General features: G+C 43.6%; 1 protein-coding gene across 4 annotated transcripts in view; it reads right to left on the reverse strand.

Annotated features, from left to right (window-relative positions):
* Window positions 1-20,435, reverse strand: part of DTNA (dystrobrevin alpha) — a 311,835-nt gene that overhangs the window by 89,609 nt on the left and 201,791 nt on the right. For all 4 annotated transcript variants that reach the window (XM_081097324.1, XM_081097321.1, XM_081097322.1 and 1 more), the window contains one exon: window positions 12,463-12,543. In XM_081097324.1, the coding sequence (XP_080953450.1) occupies window positions 12,463-12,543 (81 nt within the window). The remainder of the gene's footprint in view (window positions 1-12,462; window positions 12,544-20,435) is intronic.

A 20,435-nucleotide genomic window follows, 5' to 3' on the forward strand; every position in this document is an offset into this window, starting at 1 on the left:
GGGAAACCTCTTTCACCATTCTAAATGCCACGTAGACTTTCAGTGAAAACGCTTTTAGGGAGCTTTGCACGCGGGCCGGCAGCCACAGGGGTGGGGTGTGAGGAGGTGGTAGAGGAACCCACTCCCTGGTGAGTGTCAGAATGACTCCAGGTCTCTCCTCACACTCATTACCCTAAGCTTCTATAACTAGCTTTCCTTCTCAGCCTTCCACTCCAGAGACTACAAACTTCATTCACAGAACAAGCATTTCTTTGGCCCTTACTATGTGGCAGCGCTGTCCTGGGTTCTAGAATTAGCACAGGCAAGACCGGCATCTCCGACCACACGGGACTTAAAGGTGATGGGGAACCAAGATGTTTAGCAAACAAGCACGTTGAGTGTGCTACAATGATAATCTATTTTCTCTTACAGAGAAAAAATGGGCTTAGTGATAACAGGTTTAAATCCAAGTGGTTCTTCATTTGTATAATGGGAATAATAATATTCACCATGTTTACCTTATAGGTGTTCTGAGGAACAATAAATATTTATATGGAAAATATTAAACTGTAAAGCACGCTATGTATTTTAGGTATTTTTATTTTTTTGAGAGAAAACAGAACTTAAAATTTACTGTCACATTCAGAAAAAAATTATAAAGCTTCCTCCCCTCAAAGACTTTCAGTTCTTTACTTTGCTCTGTAAGTTATATAAGATACAATATTTCTTCAATATCCAGGAGAGATTATGTCACAGTGATGCCTATCTTAGTGCACTTTCAGATCAAATACTTATCTCGAAATTCAGAGAGCCTCAGCCCGTGAGAAAAAAGGATATGCCCAAAGCATCACTACTCACGACACATCTATTGCACATAGACGCATTCACATATGGAGAAAGACAGCCATATGCTTCCACATACAGAGCTGGGAAAGGAAGCAAGAAATGAGATTCCAAAACCTTTTCAAAAGGAATTAAATCCCAACCAGTAACTTTAAAGGTTCTATAATACATTATTCTTCAGGTTACAGGTAATTTAACAAACTCTGAGAGTCTGGCCATAAAAGAGGTTGTAATTCTCATGGGGAGAGACACTCAGCTGGCCTAACTGAAGACCAAGATAAGACACGACATTATAAAAAGCCCACATTCACAGTGTAGGTTTAAATAAAGAAGCTACTGGTACTCAAATACAGGGATGATATGTAGGCTGGAAACACTGGAAAGATTTGGAGGAGGAAGGGGAAGAGGAGGAGGAGGAGGAGGAGGAGGAGGAGGAGGAGGAGGAGGAGGGGGAGGAGGAGGAGGAGGGCGGGCTCAAGTTGGCTCCTGAATCAAAGCAGGATATGAATACATGTTGAGGAGGAGGGAGAATACTCCAAGGAGAAGAAAACCAGGTGGCCAGTGGCACAGAGCAATGAGTGAAGGCAGTGCAATCCGGTCCTGGATTGGTGGGTGGAGGCTAGAGGAGTTTGTGTGGGGCTTACGGGAAAGCAAAGTCTATAGCTAAGGGAACTTTTCTTTGTGCATTTTTTCTCACTTCTCTCATTTTTTGAAAGCAAACAGGAAGATTGAGAATTTGCTACCTGTAAAGTTCAATGCTGAGTTTCATTTTTCAAATCACCATGCCAGCTAATTCTGACCCCCGTCTACAGCCAACCAGTCCAGCGGTGAAACCCAGAGGTGATCTTTAGAGCAGCGAGGGGGTCTGATTCCAGCGAGTGGGGCGTGGAGGGCATCCACAGGTGAAGCACCTCCTTAGGTGACTTTGAAAGACAATGAGGGCTGAGAACCACTGCTAGGGAGTATGACTCCAGGGACGGACTGAGACAAGCGACAGGAAGAACAGGAAATGGATGCGCATGTGATGCGGAGGACTTTATTTAAAAGGCATCATGAGGATCTCAGGAACACTGTGGCCAAGAAATCCATGTGCAAATTAGCCAGTTGTTAAGATATTCTCAAACGAAGTATTTTTGCAGGCAATTGGGCCTTTTATTGTGACAAAATCGTGTTTACAAACCTTTGGCAGAGTCAACACATGTATCCTGATGTCATTACGCTGATGATATCAGCCATCATCCACACTAACGAGACACTGGGTTTGGAAAGAAAATGTTAATAAAAGCACAATTTTCAGATTTAATTCCCACTAGTGAGCCATGCCTTTCGAAAATATGAATGTAAACATCTGAATAGCTCATTAAATTATCTTATGCTTCCAAACTCAACATCTTCCTTGCTCCCAAAGTATGCCTTTATCACTAACATAGTTCTCTTTGCTAAGGCTCCTAAGAGAGATGCATCATATCTTACAGATAACATTTTAGTTTCACTTTAACGTCTTGGTAAATATAGATGATATAATAATAGAGCTTCAGGATAAGGTCTATAACATATTTTTGGTATAAAATCAAATAGAATATCACGCTAGTCCTGAAAGGCTCTCGGAGTACATCCATTGTCTACTAGGAAAAAGTATTCAGTGTTGCTTAAATTGTGTTTGTAGACCAGCATCATTATTCAAAAACGAGGTATACAAATTGTTGGCTCAACAGCTGTTATACTGTAAGTTATATTTAACAAAATTCGATTGAACAAGCATTTAGTAAGCCTATTATTTTTCAAAATATTGTACCAAAGACTGTAAAAATAATAAGAGAAGGTAAATGAAAAGAATGACCTGAACAATAACTAATTTCTCACTGCTAGTGTTTCACTTTGTTCAAAATATATTTAATAACTTTAGAAGCAAGGGAATCTAATATCTTATCTCCCCTCTGGGTAGTAATTTTAGACTTCTCTAGATAAATCCATGTAGGTTCCTTCAATATGCTCTTATCATTTCCTATCAGCTACTGACTTCTACCTAGATTCTTTTTACAGAAAACCTCATCACGCATCTCCAATTGCTGCCCTTTTCCACCTATCCTAAAAAACATCTTAAGGCTTAGCTCTGATCATACCATTCTCTATTGGGGAAAACCCAAGCTTCTAAGCATAAAAATCAATGTTTAGACTAGAGACTCCTAATCTTCAGCCTTATCTCCTCATCTCCAGCTACTCCTGAGTCCTATGCTCCAGTCACACTGGACTTCTCACAATTCCAGAATATTCCCTTGGCTGTCCTGTATGTGCCTTTACTCAGCCTGCTGCCTTCATCAGCTACACCCTTCAGTACACTATCTTTTCAAGGCATTGCACATGTGCATGCCCACAAGGGAGCTCACTCTGATGTACTCAGGTGGAATGACCCTCCCTCTTTGTTGCTTCCAGAAACTTCCACATGTCTCTTAGGCATTTATGAAATTCTGCATTTCCCACAGTTATTAATCAATAAGTTGCCCTCTCCATTTTTTAGATAAACCCTTGATTGGACTTCAGGGAAGAGGAGGGTCTCGGAAGTGATGAGCTCAATTTTACATATGTTAAGGGTCATGTGTGTTTTCAGGGAAAAGGGTCAGTGGCTTTCATCAGATTCTCCCAAAGAAACAAGGGGAGAGAAGCTGAAGGACCATAGCACTAAGTTATGAGCAACCTGAAGACATGGACTATGTCTTGGCCATCTCTCTATTCCTCGTGGCTACCCGCAGAATGTGTTGTTCAAACTGGGTGCCCATTACTGCTTGGGGAATGGCCTAGAGTGCCTACAGCTTGCCTGACACTGCATATAATCCCTAGAATCGTTCCTTTGCCTCATCTTCTAAGACACACTGAGCAGGGCTTCCATAGGACCTTCATTATTCCTTGCACACCATGGCTTGAGCAGATGGCCAGAATCCTAACTGCCAGAGGCCACATGACAAGAGGAAGAGCATCCACAGGGCTAGCGACCATGAGGACTGTCCCCCACTTTTCCTTGGTAGCTGTTGATCTCGGCGACCCTGCATCCTGTGCCCACCTGGCTGCATGAACGCTGACAAAGTGCACAGGGACACTGCAGAGCGGGTAGCAGCAACCGGCTTGGAAGTGTTACTTTGTCCTGCCCCCACCCTGTTCTGTTCAAACACATAATTAATTGTCTTTGTGCAATAAGAGCAAACAATCTGATAGAAAATAGAAAATGCATTTTACTCCTCCACGCAGAAGATGGCTATGGCCTCATTTCCTCATGCATGGAAAGCTGTTCGGGAGACGGGCAAGCATTCGGGATGAACAGGTCCCTGGATGGCTGCAGATGATCTTGAGCGAGGTCAAGAACATGGGAAGTGTACCTTGTGTAGAAAAAACACCTTTTAAAGAGTTAGTAGAAAATACTGACGGGGAAATCTCCAATGCAGAAAGCCAAGGTACACAGTAGGCAAAGTTTCAGATCCCTCTTGGGACCATTTCAAAATCGTGGCTCCACCTCTTCCTCCAGCCCCTGTAGATGATCATCATGGCCTAGACTTCGGGCAGTTCCATGAGGCTGCGACCAGCCAGCCCCTGGCTCAGGCGCCTGCTGTTTCCCTGTGACGCCTCAGCCTGACACCTGGACCCCCCCTTAAGGCTCTCCCGGGTGCGGCCGTCAGTGCAAGCGCAGCCCCCAGCCCAGTGCAGGGCACAGCAACCGGCTCAGTCCCTCCTCCTTCTGTCTCCTGGGGGGGGGGGGGGGTGGCAATTCCAGTTCTGCTCTGGCTTTAGCATCCACACGAACAGCTTCCGGTCCAGCCCTGCTGTGGAGTCCGCTTTCCGGGGAAACACAGGCTGAAGCACTGATTCTAATCAAGTCCTTGTCTGTCATTGATTGAAAACTTAGAATAAAACATGGAAGGCAGTGATGACTAGGACCACATTCCGAGTAGATCCTGATTCTGTTTGGTCATATACCTTTCCCGCAGCGTATCCATCTCTACATTATGATATCAGCGTCTCACTGTGCAGTGTCGGGTTTGCCAAATCAAGTGTATCTCACTTGACCTCACATGGGAGTTCATTACTTTTCCGAGAAGCTAAGCGATGTAGGGCTGGAGCCATTGCTAGCTCTGCGGCAGGCTGTGTGGTCACATGCTTGCCTCCTGCGGGCCAGGCTGGGCGGCCTGGGAGGGCAGGGACGGTTGGCCATGGCACTGGGCTCGTATCTGGAATCCGGAAGGTCTGTTCGCAATGGTGTGATTCTATCTGGCGCCTATCCAGGGGGAGCACTTACTGCTCTCCTCACCTGGGACGAGCAGAACCTTTCAAGTCCCGAATGAAAAGCCGGTAAAGCAGTCCCAGCCCAGCACCATGAATGAGTAAAGGTAGCTACAGACGATCTATTTCAACAGCTATATACATATTTGATTTCTTTTAATCACCATACTTCTAAGTACTTTTTCTTTAGAAAATGAAGGTATCCTGAGGGGACTAAAAGGCTGGATATGAGTTTATATAGCAATGTTTTAGGGTTTGTCTACCACTTGGTATTACAGAATGAGAAGCTTTAGAATACATAGAACACATTCATTAGATTCTAAACTTGAGGTTATTCCAATACTAAATCTTTACACTAAGGACTATCACCACACTTTTGCTCCCCGGGTCCAGCATAATGCTTGGCATGCAGTAAATCTTGCCCACATTTGCTGAATGAGAAATACACGCGTGACTGATAATAACAACAGCAAATGACTGATAATGTCAAAGCAGCCCAGGAATAAATCGAGGTGACAGCAGCAATCCCTGTCCTGTAGGGTCCCAGGTGTGCTGTGTGCAAGAGGCCGTTCTCCCGGCCCGGCCCTCCAGTCTGTCTTCTGTTTCCTCTGTGTCCCTCAGAGCCCGAGGCCCTGGTGCCAGGCTGGGGGCGGCACCCCTGGGTGTCCCTTCGTTGCTCTGATGACTGGCTCTGGGCCGATCGGCAGCCTCCCAAGAGCACAGCTTGGCAGACCCATCCGGGAAGGTCACCGGTCTTGCTTCGGCACCTGTCAGATGGGGCTGAGGAGGCGCGGAAGGCATTCCTCTGTGTGTATCACTCTTTCCCACGTGCCCAGGGCTTTGAGAAAGTGCCCGAGGCACTTTCCTAAATTGTGAGAGTGAAAGTGCTTGGTTGGCATGGCTTCCGGGTAGAATGCAGAGCGGGAGACAGGGAAGGGAGCTGGCTGATGGGATGTCCCGATGCTAAGAAACAAGACCAGTGGTAGCGCCTGGGTCACAGGTGGTAGGGGCAGCAGTCCGGTCAGGTAAAGCTTCCGGTATTCTCTAAAAATCAAAGTACTAAGAAGAAACCAAACCCCTGGAGTTTTAAGATCTTAAAACACAAAAGCCACGAAAAGGAGGAGCAGAAGTTAGCTCCGACTAAGGGGAAACAACGTGCCAGGCCAGGGTGCCCAGGGAGGCATGGTTTTGGCTGCGCATCCCACAGTGGAAAACGTTAACGGCTTGTTCTGCCGCCACCGCCGACTTCCCCACAGGGGTTCTTGGGAACGCCGTATTCCAGCAATGAACTTCCTTTTATCCTAAACATGTGTCTAGTGTGACTCAGCATCAGGGATGAGAGTGCGCATCACAAACATTGGGAGCAATACAAACAGAGAGAGCTATGCTCCAAGGGTTTGTCATCGGCCACTTCATTTCCCACCACACCTCCCACTCTTCCGCCGACTCCTTCCTGGAGAGAGTCCTTCTAGCTTCCCCTTTCAATTCGTCTCTTTTGGGGGATCTACGTCTCTGCTAGAGATTTTTACTTTAAACTTTATTTTTTCACCCAATGTTCTACATGTCCTCATCTGGAAAATGGAGAAGTCTATGGTCTTGGGCGGTGGGGCAGACAGAATCCTAAGATGCTCCCCTCCCTCCCTGATTCTTGGTCCATGTTGTTTACCTTCTTTCAGTTACTCAGACACTAATCCAAGTACTGCTGTGAGGGGGTCTTGCAGATGGAATTAAGGTCCTGAATCAGTCGGCCTTAAAACAGGGAGATTATGCGGGTGGGCCTGACCTAATCACAGGAGTCCTGTAACAGTAGAGTTTTCTCTGGCCGGTCACAGAGGGGGAAGTCAGAGGAACACACTCTGGCTGGCCTGGAAGAGGCAGCGAACACCCATGCTCTGAGCAGCCTGTGGGGCCATGTGGTGAGAAGTATGGGTGGCTGCTAGGAGCTGAAAGTACCACCCTGCCAGAGGGAATGGGAACCACAGTCCTTCAGCCACAAGGAAATGAATTCTGCCAGCAGCTAGTCCTCATCTGAGCTCCAGATGAGAACCTCAGACCCAGCCAGCACGCTGATTTCAGCTCCTGAGCAGAGAATCCAACATGCTGTGTAGGATTTCCGACCTCCAGAAACCGAGCTAGTAAATGTGTGTTGTTTTAAGCTGCCAAGTGTAGCAATTTGTTAGGCAATGGTAGAACACAGATATCGGCAGCCCCAAATCCACATGCTTAAAAATGAGGCAGAGAGAAGGACTATGCTAAAAAAAAAAACCCACCACGAACAGAATATTAGTATTTGTTACTAAAAATCACCAAAAGGCTACTCTTGCAACATAAAACTAGTCACCTGGATGGTGAAAAGTGGAGCCTATTTGTTCATTCACGGAAGAATATTTATTCAGGTCTTACCACATGGATAGCACTCACTAGGGTTAATTTTGCAGGGAGAGAGAAACCTTTAGGTAAACAGGTGTCTGCATTTTTTTCTTTTATGGTTCATCAGAAATCCTGAAAGTTTAGAGCTATTAAAGACAAAAGCAGATATACTTTAAAGCAGCAGTTGCCAACCTTTTGGACCTCATGGACCACCAGTGGTTCGCAGACCACTGGTTGGTGACGGCTGCCCTAAAGTATAGCTGGTTGAGGGATACTTTTAAAAATGCTTCGTTTACTGGAGAAATGATACTTTGAGAAACTGTAAGTTCAGATACAAGTATATATATTTTCGTCTTTCCTTTTAAACAAAATTTTAATTAAATTTTAATCGATAGGAGTGATAGGAAGAAACTTCAGACTGTGGCCAGAGGAACTGAAGATGGTGTAATGTCAGTTGTGGTGGACAGCACCCCCCCACCCCCCCGCACCCCCCCCCCCAGCCTCCTTGCTTTTGTTCCCTGTAAACAGGAGGGAGTAGAACTCTGATTGATTTCTCTCATTGCTTTTTGTTGTTCATGAACCTAAGGTTGCATTTCATTGACTTTAAAGTAATTTCTGAAAGAAACATGTGCTGACATTACAGGTATCTGGACCATTAACCATGCAGCGCCGAGCGAGGAAATAACGTGACGGCAGAAAAGCCGTTTGTTTAAGGTAAAGGCCGAAACGTTACCATTGCACACATGCCTATACGTGGTACACAGGATGTTTATTTTCATGGACAGTTACCAGGAAATCTGGAAGTTAAAGAGAAGGCCATTGATTAGAAGGGAGTATCAGGCCTGGATGTGTATTCTCCATTCTGCCCCATTTTTCCTGCAAAATGAAACAGCCAACTTGTCCCTAACTTCAAGAGAGATCTGTTCTTTTACTTTATTAGAGAATGTGCTAGTTACAGCGTGGGGAGGGGGAGAATGATAGGGTGTAAAGATGAATGGTGAGGAAAGAAGCTGATTTGGAAGACAAATCCTATGGACAAAATTGAAGGAATTTATTGCCTAAAAAATAAAAATGGAGCTTTTTATAACTCTTCTTTTATAGCAGAGGACGCTAAATGTTTCTTGTGGGCAGAGGGGCACCCCCATATAATGAATTAATATTATGTACATACTATGTTGGCATATACAGACTGGGGCAAAAGTAGGTTTACAGTTGTTCTTATGAAAAATAATGCACTAATTAATAAAGAATAATACAAGAATAAACTCTGTTTTATGTACTCATAACTGTAAACCCACTTTTACTCCACCCTGTATAAAACAAAAGAGGAAAGAAATTTCACATTTTGATAAAATTAAAAATATAATAAATGAGTACAATTTTTTTTTAATGCTCATCTATCAATAAGCAAACTGAAATCCTTTTTTTGTGAGAAAAACATTTTGCATGATTGGGATCACACATTGGTGTTCTCTTTTCTCTTTTCAAATTGGTTATAAATCTTCACGTATTCCGAGTTCACAGTCTAGGCAAAAATAGGTGCTGGGCCCAGTTAGTCCACAGGCCACAGCTTCCTGGCCTCTTCTATGACGTCTGTGCAAACACTGGGATCAGCAATTCTTGGCATCCACAAGGACTGCGTTAGAGGGAATGAGCATGGGTGTCAGTGATGGGGATCGGCACTGCAGACGGGACCCCATAACCGAGCAGGCAAGGGCGGTGGGGGAGAAAATGTGGGGAATTAACACTTCTGATCTTTAAATTTAGATAAGAAAGAAATCTCATAAAAAATGTATGCTCTCCATGCTATATCCAGACAATGTTTATTTTTCCTAGAGGGTGACTTTACAAGTGTCAGTTTTTATGTTTCCCCTTCCATTATACAGTTTTAAAGTTTGGTTCTGGTAATTCACAAAATAAATTTTATCTGTAAATAATGTCTGGACCTCAAAATGAACAAGCCATTTTCAGTTAAGGTCTATCAATTTCTGTGAAGTAAATACTGCATATGAATTTCCAATAAAGCAATGCAGTTACAAATACGCTATCTGGATTTTTTTTCTTATTTCTTTTATTGTAGAGTAAAACTCCATTATAAGGTACCATAATTTACTTGGAGCTGGGTTTTATTGCAGACAACTTTCTCCCTCTCTTACAGGGGTAGTTAATATTGACGAACACGTCACATAAACACCAGTGCTTCTGGTTCTCTCTCTAAAAGAAAAGCTCCAACTCCGATTAGAAAAAGCCTTGCTCAATCGTGTTGGCGCTCTGGAAGTACCCTAGTATCACAACTGTTCTGTTTATTGCCAGGAAGGAAAACTCGGCAGACACATATAATACTTGCATCAATGTGGAAACAATTTGAAAAAGAAGCTTAATTTTAGCAGAGCATTCAACATAAGCTTGTATTTCTTCTTTGAGCCTTAGTCTTGTCTAGTTTGTGTAGAATGCAATGCTTTTCTCATCCTAAAATGTACCAAAGTTTGTAAGGTACATTGTAAAGCAAATCACACGTTTTCTGCTTACTGTCCACCAATTCTTTAAGATTCAGCCCCATTGTCTCCCTGTCCAGGAAACTCCTCTCAGCAGCCCCCACACCCAGGTCAGGGCACCGCCTTCCTGATGCTCACACAGTCCCATGTGCGAATTCATATCATTACACGTCCACCCTATTTTATAAGTCTGTTTAGAAATCCATCTACCCACTTAGACTTCGGGCAGCTTCAAGGCAGGGACTGCATTTACTCCCCATCACTTTGTCCTTGGTGCCTAGCACAGTGCAAACGTGGAGTTCATTCTCCGTTTTTGAAGAGGTAAATGAATGGACTCATGACGGGCAACTGGGCAGGTATGAAGGTTCTCTTTCACCCAGGGAGGGACTATCACTATCTTCCAAGACAGTAACTGTTTTCCAAGAATGTCAGTGTAACCATGCCACGATTCTGGATAGAGGGTAAGGATGAGCGCCAGGAAAGAATAGGAAGAGGAAGAAGAGATGCCCAAGAAGGAGAAATGGCCTTTATCAGAGACAAGGAGGAATAAAATACGGCCTGTGGGTTGCTGGACCCAGTTAGGGACAACAGTGTGTGCCCTTTGTAATGCTGGTGCAGGGTTGACAAAGCACTATAAACCTTCCTTCCTCTCCCCTTCCTTCCCTCCCTCTCTCCTTTCCTTCCTTCCTTCCTTCCTTCTTTCCTTCCTTCCTTCCTTCCTTCCTTCCTTTTCTTCCTTCTTCCCTCCTCATTTATTTATTTTATTATTTATTTGTTCATTCATTCATTCATTCACTCACTTATTCATCCTTACCATTTTGCAATGCCATTTTGAAACTCCCTGCTTCTACTGAAAATAACCAAGAGAAGCTCTGCTTGGCAATGCTTTGAGGAGACAGAACTCCTATCTCTACTCCCCTCCCCTGCTTTCTATTTTGAGGCCCACTGGTAAGGAGGTAAAGAAAAAGGGAGGACTCATCACCTTTTCATTGCTGAAGACATGGAGATTCTTTGACTCTTTTTGCTTAAATGTGGAGGATGCGGGGGAGGGAAAGCTTTGCTTCTGGGGAAGCACTTTCCTTGGCCTTGAACACTAGGCCTGCAATACCCAGACTCCAAGTACAACCAGAGATGCCTTCCCAAGGCCAGAGGGCTCCTCTCACTCCTTTGTTTTGGGGGGGCGGAGTTGGGGGAGAGAGGAGCATTGGTTTAGCTTCTGTGAGGAGTCAAAACAAGTCTTTGATGTTTTTCCTCCATTCTTCTCCTGCCCCAAACTTCAGCCCCATCTCTGGGGCTGGGGACCAGCTGCAGATGAGCGACACGCGGAAGACGGCACACTGCCTACCCTGAGTCGTGATTAGCAATAAGCCTAGAAGTGTGGGCTGGGGGTGGCCTGCCCGGTGCCCCAAGAAACATCTGGGGGACACTCTGGGAGGGTAGAGATGTGGACATGGCTGGTTTTTTGTTCACCAACTATCTAATCCTCATGGCAAGTATTCAAGAACTGTGTGTATGCACTCAAGATAACATGGTTTTCATTTTTTAAGGCATCCATAGTAATTAGAAAATGAGAAGAGTTACTAATTTTTTATAGCAGTCTGTTTTTAAAACAAAGTATTAATATTTCCAAGAGGTAATGAATGTGGCGATATGATAGAAGCACTGACCCAGCAGGGAACATGAGCCTGCTCACCGTGATTACTGATCTAGCCCGCTGCTTACATTTTAAAATTAGGGGAAAAGCTACGCAAGTTCCTTTGTTTCTTTCAGTATTCTTGTCTCTTCTCTTGCTACTGTTGAATGCTGGCAAATATAGTTAGTATTCTGATACAAAGAGTAAATTTTCTAGTTTCAAAAAGAAGCTGGATTATTTTCCAGAGATTATAAATATTTTCCTACACTTGTCAAGGAAACACAGATAGAAGGAGGACTTCGTGTTTGGTATTTTACAAAGGTCTTGAAAACCATTTGGATGGCACTGCATTTGCAACACCCAGGCTGGAGAGAAGAAGGAGAACATTCCTCCAGATTTTAACCACTCCAATGGCAGGAAGGAATATCCAGTGATAGCAAACCTATGACACACGTGTCAGAGGTGACCCACGAACTCATTTTTTTGGTTGATTTTTCTTTGTTAAATGGCATTTAAATATATAAAATAAATATCAAAAATATAAGTCTTTGTTTTACTATGGTTGCAAATACCAAAAAATTTCTATATGTGACACGGCACCAGAGTTAAGTTAGGGTTTTTCAAAATGCTGACAGGCCAAGCTCAAAAGGTTCGCCATCACTGGAATATACCTTAGCAGTTTAGAGTAATTAAGCCTTGAGAATTACTTGGGCATTGTCTCACTATCACTTGTATATCATAACATTCATTTCATTGTTATGTAAACATATTTTTGTTAATTCTTACAGGAAAACCTAGTTTTAATAAACTAAGTAATGAGTGTCACTGATAGGATTCATGAAGGTAATTACTGCAAACAACTGGCATACTTACAATTGCATTTCTTCTGAACAAACCGAAGCTTGCACGCTGTTCTGTAGGTGGAGAGTCGGATTCGATCCAGCTCTTGAGCTCCTGGGTGGGGGGGAAACGTACACATATGGTATGCCATGTGCATGGAAGGGAATTTATAACATTTTTAAAGAAAACAACTATAAATGTAACCCATGCACTTAATTTTGTTGTTATTAGAACATAAATATAATTTGAAGACGTGAAAAGGTCTGTCCCGTATCCCTCAGGTTATGGGAAGAGAGCACGTGTAATCAACGCTGACGGTCAGGTTGTCAACCGTGTTCACCGGCCAAGACACCCAACCTCAGCCCTGCAGAGGCTGCCACGAGGGAGCAGTCTGCTCAAGCTGTGACTTGAACAACCAGATGGCTGCGATAGTAATACCATCGTCATCATTTTAAACGCGCTGTCACTGGTCATTAGACCGAGGCTGTGGGTGGGCACCTGCCGAATGTTGGGCATCTTTTCTGCTTGACCTGAGGCCGAATGCTTTTGGAAGTCCTCGTGATCTCGTCTGGAAGACAGGGATGGGGATCCCACTACTGTTGACGTCATACGCTGTCAGGGTAAGTGAATGACTCTACCCAAGGCACCGAGAGCACTGGCTGGTGCACAGTGAGCGCCGTGCGGGTATTCCCCATTATCCCCGCATCTCACCGCGTCTCCCTGTCAGCCTCGGGGGAGACTCCCTTCTGAAAACAACTGCTTCTCTTACACAGTGGTTTGTTTCCCTTCCCTTCCTGACAAAGAAGAACATGCTCCTTATGTTTCTGAGCTGCGTTCCCTGTTCATTCCACTCAGGAATCCCGCGTGGCTTATGATGCCCACAGCACCCAGTCGGAAGGCTCCTCTGCTCAGAATCCAAGTTCCTCTGCAAGCTCTTCCCATCCTAGCTTCCAACAAGAGTCCCCACTACTCTACCCCAGAACTTCCCCTTGCAGACGGCTGCTTGTTACGTAACCTGTGTTTCCCCCAAATGGGTTCATCTCTAGACTGTGTCTGGGACACAGCAGACTTTCAACAAAGGTCAGTTCTTCTCTGCTTCTAACTCTTTGGCTTCATTGAAGCCCGTGCTTCTGGTTCATACAGATACAAAGGCCCATACCTGTTTTTGACATGTGTTGAACTTTCTCTCCACCAGTAAAAGAGCTCCATAGATGCTTCTGAATATAATAGGGTATCAAGTAAATGAACTGGCCTGAAAGTAATTATATTAGGTGACCAATTACTCGCTCTCCTAATGAAACTTGGGATGAATGAGCAAGTGTCCTTCACTGAGAGCATTTAGCATTCCCTCAACTCAAACGGATCTCTTTAGATTCGAAAAACACTATCAATACTCCCATTACTTCATGGTTTAATAAGGCATGTAACTAAATATTAATTCTTACAGAAGTGTATTACTTGACAAACAGGCTCGTTGATACCGGGTACTTGAAGGATCAAAGAGGCAATCGAGAAATTCCCTTCCACGTGTTCTCCAGAGGTAGACATTTTAGCCAATGGCCATGAGGATTATTTGCAATGACAGGGATGATTATAACATAGTAAAAATAAATGGACTTGCTGTGTGAACTTTGACAAGTTTTAAAAGTTATTTCCTCATGTGTAAAAGGGGGATAATATCAACTTTATTGGCTGGTAACCTACGTGGCTGGCACCTAGCGAGAACTTTACAGCAAGCAGATGGGCCTCCTGTGCCATTTCTGAGCAACAGCAAGTGACAGAAATTTCTTTTTTGCGTTTGATTTTAACTTGCCTTTCTGCAACTTCAATCCATTTGACCTAGTTTCCCTTCTGGAGCCACATAATCTTTTCTCCTGGCACTTGAGAATTTACTTCTCAAACAATGGGAAGCCACTATCATGATCACTGTTAGCATCTTCATTACCATCTGAAGATCATGTACAAAAGGCCCTGTTATCATGAGTTTAGGGTTTAGCTGGGGAGGTAGCTTCTCCTTGACTTTTCAGGTCCAAGAGGTTCAACTGCACAGCCATCTGAAGCACTATGTCTAGCACTGAGCATGCCACACAATTGGCTTCCATACATGGAGGTGGCCATTATTATTCTCATTATCATCAGGCAAAGATTTGGGGCCCTAACCATTCTCATCGCCCTGTTCCATGACTGGCTAGTATCTCCTTGACACAAGATCTACAAAATTAACCCAACCTGTATAGAATAAAGGAAGTAACTACTATCACCTTTGATAAGGACACTTACTAATGCAATTCATTCTTGGGTTCTTGGTAAGCTTGTAGCTTATTAAGAAGCTATTTTTAAAAAATCATATGTACTTATACTAAGTCAGATTTCCCCCTATTTTCAATTTAAATGCTTATTTGGGGTGGGGGCTACAGGTAGGATTTCATACTTAGTTTCTTTTATTTTATTTTTTTTTAGCTCATGTTTCTAACCTTTCTGATATTTTTAAAAATTTTATTTTTTCACTGGCATTTCATAGGGGCTTCCCAGTTTCAGGTCCTCTACATCCGAGAGGCTCATGGATGCTGGATAACCAGGCAGAGCAATGATCAGAAATACCGGGATGCTAAATCTGCCTTTTCCCCAGGATGAGGGTGTTGTCTTATTGATGCAGACTTTGGCTCAACCATCAGGGAAGTCTCAATATCTGTAAGTAATCCTTTAGAAGAAGTCATTAGGGGCATAGATTATTTGTGTAAGTTTTTCAAGAATAATGATTTAAGCCCCAGGTAGAAATGGATGATGATGCAGCACATAGTTCAATTTCTTAGTTCCAGCAAGACCTGAGCCTCTGAGCAGAGAAACCCTGGCTCCTCTGCACCTCCCTCCCATAGAGGTCCTGGGGCAACATGGGACAGGTGCGCCTCTCCAGGAGCAGGAAGAGGGAAGGAGAGCTGATACGTAGGGACAGGAGTGCACCGACTGCTCACCTGCCCCACCACGACATGGACTTAACAGACCCTCTGTTTTATTTAAGAATCAGGAAGAGATCTGTAGGTCGGTCAGTGTTTCCTATTTATGTATATTCTTCTTGGCTGAGGATATAAGGCCTCAATATTAATAGGGATGTGGTGAGCAAGGAAAATTAGCCTTTCAGATATAGCAGCACACTACCTTGCACCGACAATGTAAGTGGCAAACACAAGATCCATAATGAGTTCTGGAACCAAAAAAAAAACAACAGACCCCAAAACAAACAAAAAACCCCACCTCTGACCTGATGTATGGCATGCAGGCTCTTGCTCAAAATAAATGTATTTGTCTCTGCCTCAATAAACCATACACTTAATTCAAGTTTACATGTGCAGTCTCTTCTTGAAAATCTGTAGATTCATAGCCTACCTGGGAGTAGCTGCATGTCTTCTGTGTCCAAATTATAGCTTAAAACCAAGGGCCTGACAGGGCCACAGAAGAGTCTTCTGGTCCTTCTAGGGGCCACCCTCCAGGTTGATTGCCCATTACTTACCCTTTAGACATGGTCATAACACTACCTGCAAATCTCCCTAATTGTATGGTGATCCAGCTCCTGTTTCTCCAACACATGCACAACTTAAGAGATTTTGTTAGTGTCTTGATGAGACTAAGGTCCATTTTTAGCCTATGATATTTCCCGAGCTAACAGTCTAGTAGCCTCATTAAAAAGGGAAATTAGCTGACTTAATTCCTCTATAAAAAGAGATGGAATTTGAATAAATGGATAAGGAAGTAAAGTCAATAGAGCAATCCTTGTTCTTAGCATGTTGAAATGTCTAGGGTTACCACTATCTTTTGTTCATGATCTGAACAGTGCCTCGCTGTTTGGTAGTTGTTCAAGGACTGCATGACTTTGAAAATACTGGAAAGCAGAACCCCGGGCAGGGACATGGCTTTTTTGTGATGGGCACTATTAATGCAATTGACAGTGAGCCCACCTTAAGCTGCTCCATCAGTATAAGCTCTGACTGTGAGGAAGCAAGGCAGGAAGGGACACTGTGTTTATATGCTGGCTGCTCTGGATAAACTGGTTCCTGAGACTATGAGAGGTGGTTCTGAAGGAATTCCTGGACACTTAGAGCCAAAATAACAATGGTGAAGCCTTGACAGAAAATCAAATTGTATGTGAAAAGAATTGGGCAAAAACAAAATTTTGGTAAAATCTGACGTCAGATGGCTGGGAAGATACTGAGAGACAGGAAAAGAGAAGTAGAGTGGTCAGAAGAAGCAGAGGACCAGACCAGGGTGGTGGTGACACAAGGGAGAATTTGCAGGATAGTGACCCCTGGTGCTAACGTTTTGAAGGGGCTGAAGAGCATGAGAGATAAAGAAGTAAGTAAAAATAGTCATTGCAGCCACTGTGGCCTGTGGTAGCAGCAACACCCATGCCCTTTTTCTGAATTTTTGAAGTCAATTTTCCTAAAACTCACAGTGTGCATTGCAGAAACACGCTCTGTAGTGAGCACTCAGAGGTGCCGGGAGCCGGTCCATGCTTGCTGTTTCAAGGGACCTGGCATATATGGCATATTGTTCTTAATATGTTTGCTCACCTTCTTGGCACTATGTGTTTTAACCAAGGTCACCTCTCCTAGAAAGGTTGTTTCCCCAGGTAGGGATTTTTCCCTGAAGTTAGGGAGGGGATAAAACCCCTTAACTAAGTGCCAGGCGGGTAATGAATCACGTTAACTACGAACAATCATGCTTAAGCTACATAATCTTTACTCCCTGGAATGGAGATAAGAAACGCCCTAACCTTTGGAATAGAGATTGATAGGATTGGAATCAACTGGTATAAATACAGATGTAACAAGACAACACGACAGAGAACTTAGAAGACAGAACCCACACAGAACCTAGAGACAGAAGAACTTCGCTGGAGAGAACATTGCAAAAGATCCTGGACAGAAACTGGCCACAGAACCTAGAGACAGAACCTAGCAAGAGAACCTGGCTGAAGAACCTAGAGACAGAACCTGGCTACAGAACCTGGATAGAACATGGCAAGAGAACCTGACTAGAACCTGGTGACTGAACCTGGCTGGAGAACCTGGACAGAACCTGGCTGGAGAACCTAGAGAGGGAACATGGCTACAGAACCTGGCTGGAGAACCTGGAGAACCTGGCTGGAGAACCTAGCAAGAGAACATGGACACAGAACCTGGCTGGAGATCCTAACCAGAACTTCGCTGGAGATCCAGACCAGAACTTGGCTGGAGATCCTGGCTAGAGATCCTGGCTAGGCTACTGATCAACTGAACGCTGTCTCCGTGTCATTCCTTCTTCGCCGACTCCGTCCATACCTTTGGGGACCCCTGGACCTGCTGGGGTTGGACCCCAGCAAGAGGAAAGACCGCCTTCAAACATTCAGCAGTGCTTGTTGAGTGCCCGCATTTACCCTTTGATTTCTGGTGAAGACCTTTCTTCTCTTGTTAGAAAACCCAAGTTCTGAAAGAATGTTTTCCAATCAGCTTCCCCTCAATAAAACCTACCTATCCTGTGTCCTGGAGGCTTTTAAACCAACATTGGTTTAGCATCCAGGGGAATGGATTTCAGGTAAATGCCAGGGGTCTGTTCCTACAGAGGAGCTCGTGGTGCGTGACGTGGATATGCGCACAAGCACGTGTCACACAAGGCGGAGTAAATGTGCTCTGACAGCAGGAAGACAGAAGGTGAGTTTAATTCCAAGCACAAACTATTGATTCTGCTAAAATCCAGGTTAATAAACTTATTTCAGCTGATAAACTTATTCAATGACTGGAAAGGCCAAGGTGAGAATGACATGTACATTTAAGCTGTCTTTTCAGCTTTAGTCTAAGGTACTAGCTAAACTGATCATTAGGGCATTATCCTGAAGGTGCTTTTTGGTTTAAGGGCAGATTGCCCAGAATTTCTTTAATCAAGGAGGCGGCCATGGAGTTACTATTGTTGTTGTTTTTATATGTAAGGCTAGTCTATTTTGCTGTTTTAGTGAGTCCACGTGACTCTTAATTTCATTTCTTTGCCGTTTCTTTCTACTTCCTGCTTGTGGTTATGAGCTCAGAGTAGATGTGTTACGCACATGTGCTGCAATCACCTGAATTTGCCAGGATTTCTTATCAATTGTTCTTATTATTAATTGTTATTTTCTGCCCTTGGCCTTTGTAAAGCCAATATGCCTTAATGTTCCCCTCAGCTTGACTAAACTTTAGACAGGCTTCTTCCTGACTCTAGGCCTCTGACCTCCCTTTCCTTAGAGCCTTTACTTAGAAAACTTTCCATTGTAAATTCGTTATGTGCCCCATTGAGACATAAATTCCTAGTTTCTGGCCAGTTTTACAGCCCAGATATAGCCTTCCTAGGACCTGGGAGCCATCCCTTTGAAATGTAATCACTGAAGGAGCTCTCCCAACTTGAAAAATGTAGAGCTCTCTCTCTTTCTTTGGCTATAAAAGTTATGTTGATCTTTCTTTGAGTTGGACAACTTCAACGCAAAAGTCATGTGTGACATACGCATTTTTCTGTACTCAGCACTGCACCAGGGAGAAGGCACTCAACCTTTGGTAAGTATTTTAAAAATCATTAAATAAGTACACATTTATAATTCTTACAGTGTGTTTGCCAATAAAGTCTTTAATGTAACAATAAACTCAAACATTTTCCCCTAAGACTTTATGTTTTTTTATGTTAAATATTAAATTTTTTAAATTTCTGTAACAAAACACTGGCCCATGATGTACCTGGCTCCTGCCTTTTCAGTCTAAGAACCTGTGATATGGGAGGATATCTGTGCTGCCTTGTATTTTGTTTAGATGGGCAGGCAGTAACGAGGTTCCTAGCTCTGTTAGATCTGTATCAATAAGGTCATAAGTCCAGGTGACCGGCCATGCCAGAAACGAAGACACAGTACCAAACATGGCCTAGCAAATTGGAAGGTCATGGCGGAAACACTCACAGGCACTGCAGACGTGTTTCTAAAAGTGGAAAAAGCAAGGAGCATGATTGAGATTCCCCATCTCAGTTTTAATTTTCTTTCCTTTGTGTTAGTTCCAACACTGTCTTGGTGTCACCCAATTATTGGGAAATGATAAAGGGAAATATGAATCTTATTATCCGGGACTTTCTTTATCTGCTCTGACCCTCATTCTTACCAATCAGTTCCAATCTTCAGTAGAAACTTAATTTTTGTCTACTGCCTTTTCAGGGAAAAAGGCTTACCACTCACTTCTGCTCATCCTCATTCTTTATTCGGGGAAAAAAGAGATCAAAAGACAATAAGAGAACTGTACTTTTCTCTTTATAACTTTTCATTTGAGATGTGTGCTTTCCTCCCAATGTCAAGTTCTTCTTCCTTATGAATAAGAAACATGGTCTACAAGGGAGACATTACTGACTACAACCATATATATACATAAACCAATGGCCTCTATTTCATAGATTCTCCAATGGAGTCAGTCTTGGCTTGGTTTCCCTCTATAGCAGGTGCCCTCGAGGGCTCTTTTAAAAAATATTTTTATTGATTTCAGAGATGAAGGGAGAGATAGAGAGAAACATCCATGATGAGAATCATTGATCGGTTGCCTCCTGCACGCCTCATACTGAGGATCGAGCCTGCAACCCAGGCATGTGTCCTGACCAGGAATCGAACCATGACCTCCTGGTTCATAGTTTGATGCTCAATTACTGAGCCATGCTAACAGGGCGTGTGGGTTCTTTTTAACTTTTCATCTTTTTAGAGACTGGTCTGTGGGGCAGATCCTTCCCTACGGCATGAAGTCTAAATGCCAGCATGTAGTTTTGTCTGGTAATCACACCGGACTCCTCTTTCCCATAGAAACATATGCCATCATTCAGTAGATGAGACATTCCATGATTCATTTCACAAATTTTATCAATGCCTACAACATGCTGGATGCCGACAGTGTAGAGAGATGAACCCAGACTTTGAAGTTTAGTGGACTCCATTAAACGCCAACATTAAATAGTGTTTCTGAAGTGTTGTGTATGTGTGTATA

Source organism: Myotis nattereri (assembly GCF_964212035.1).
Source record: "Myotis nattereri genome assembly, chromosome: 8".
NCBI classification, from domain to species: domain Eukaryota; kingdom Metazoa; phylum Chordata; class Mammalia; order Chiroptera; family Vespertilionidae; genus Myotis; species Myotis nattereri.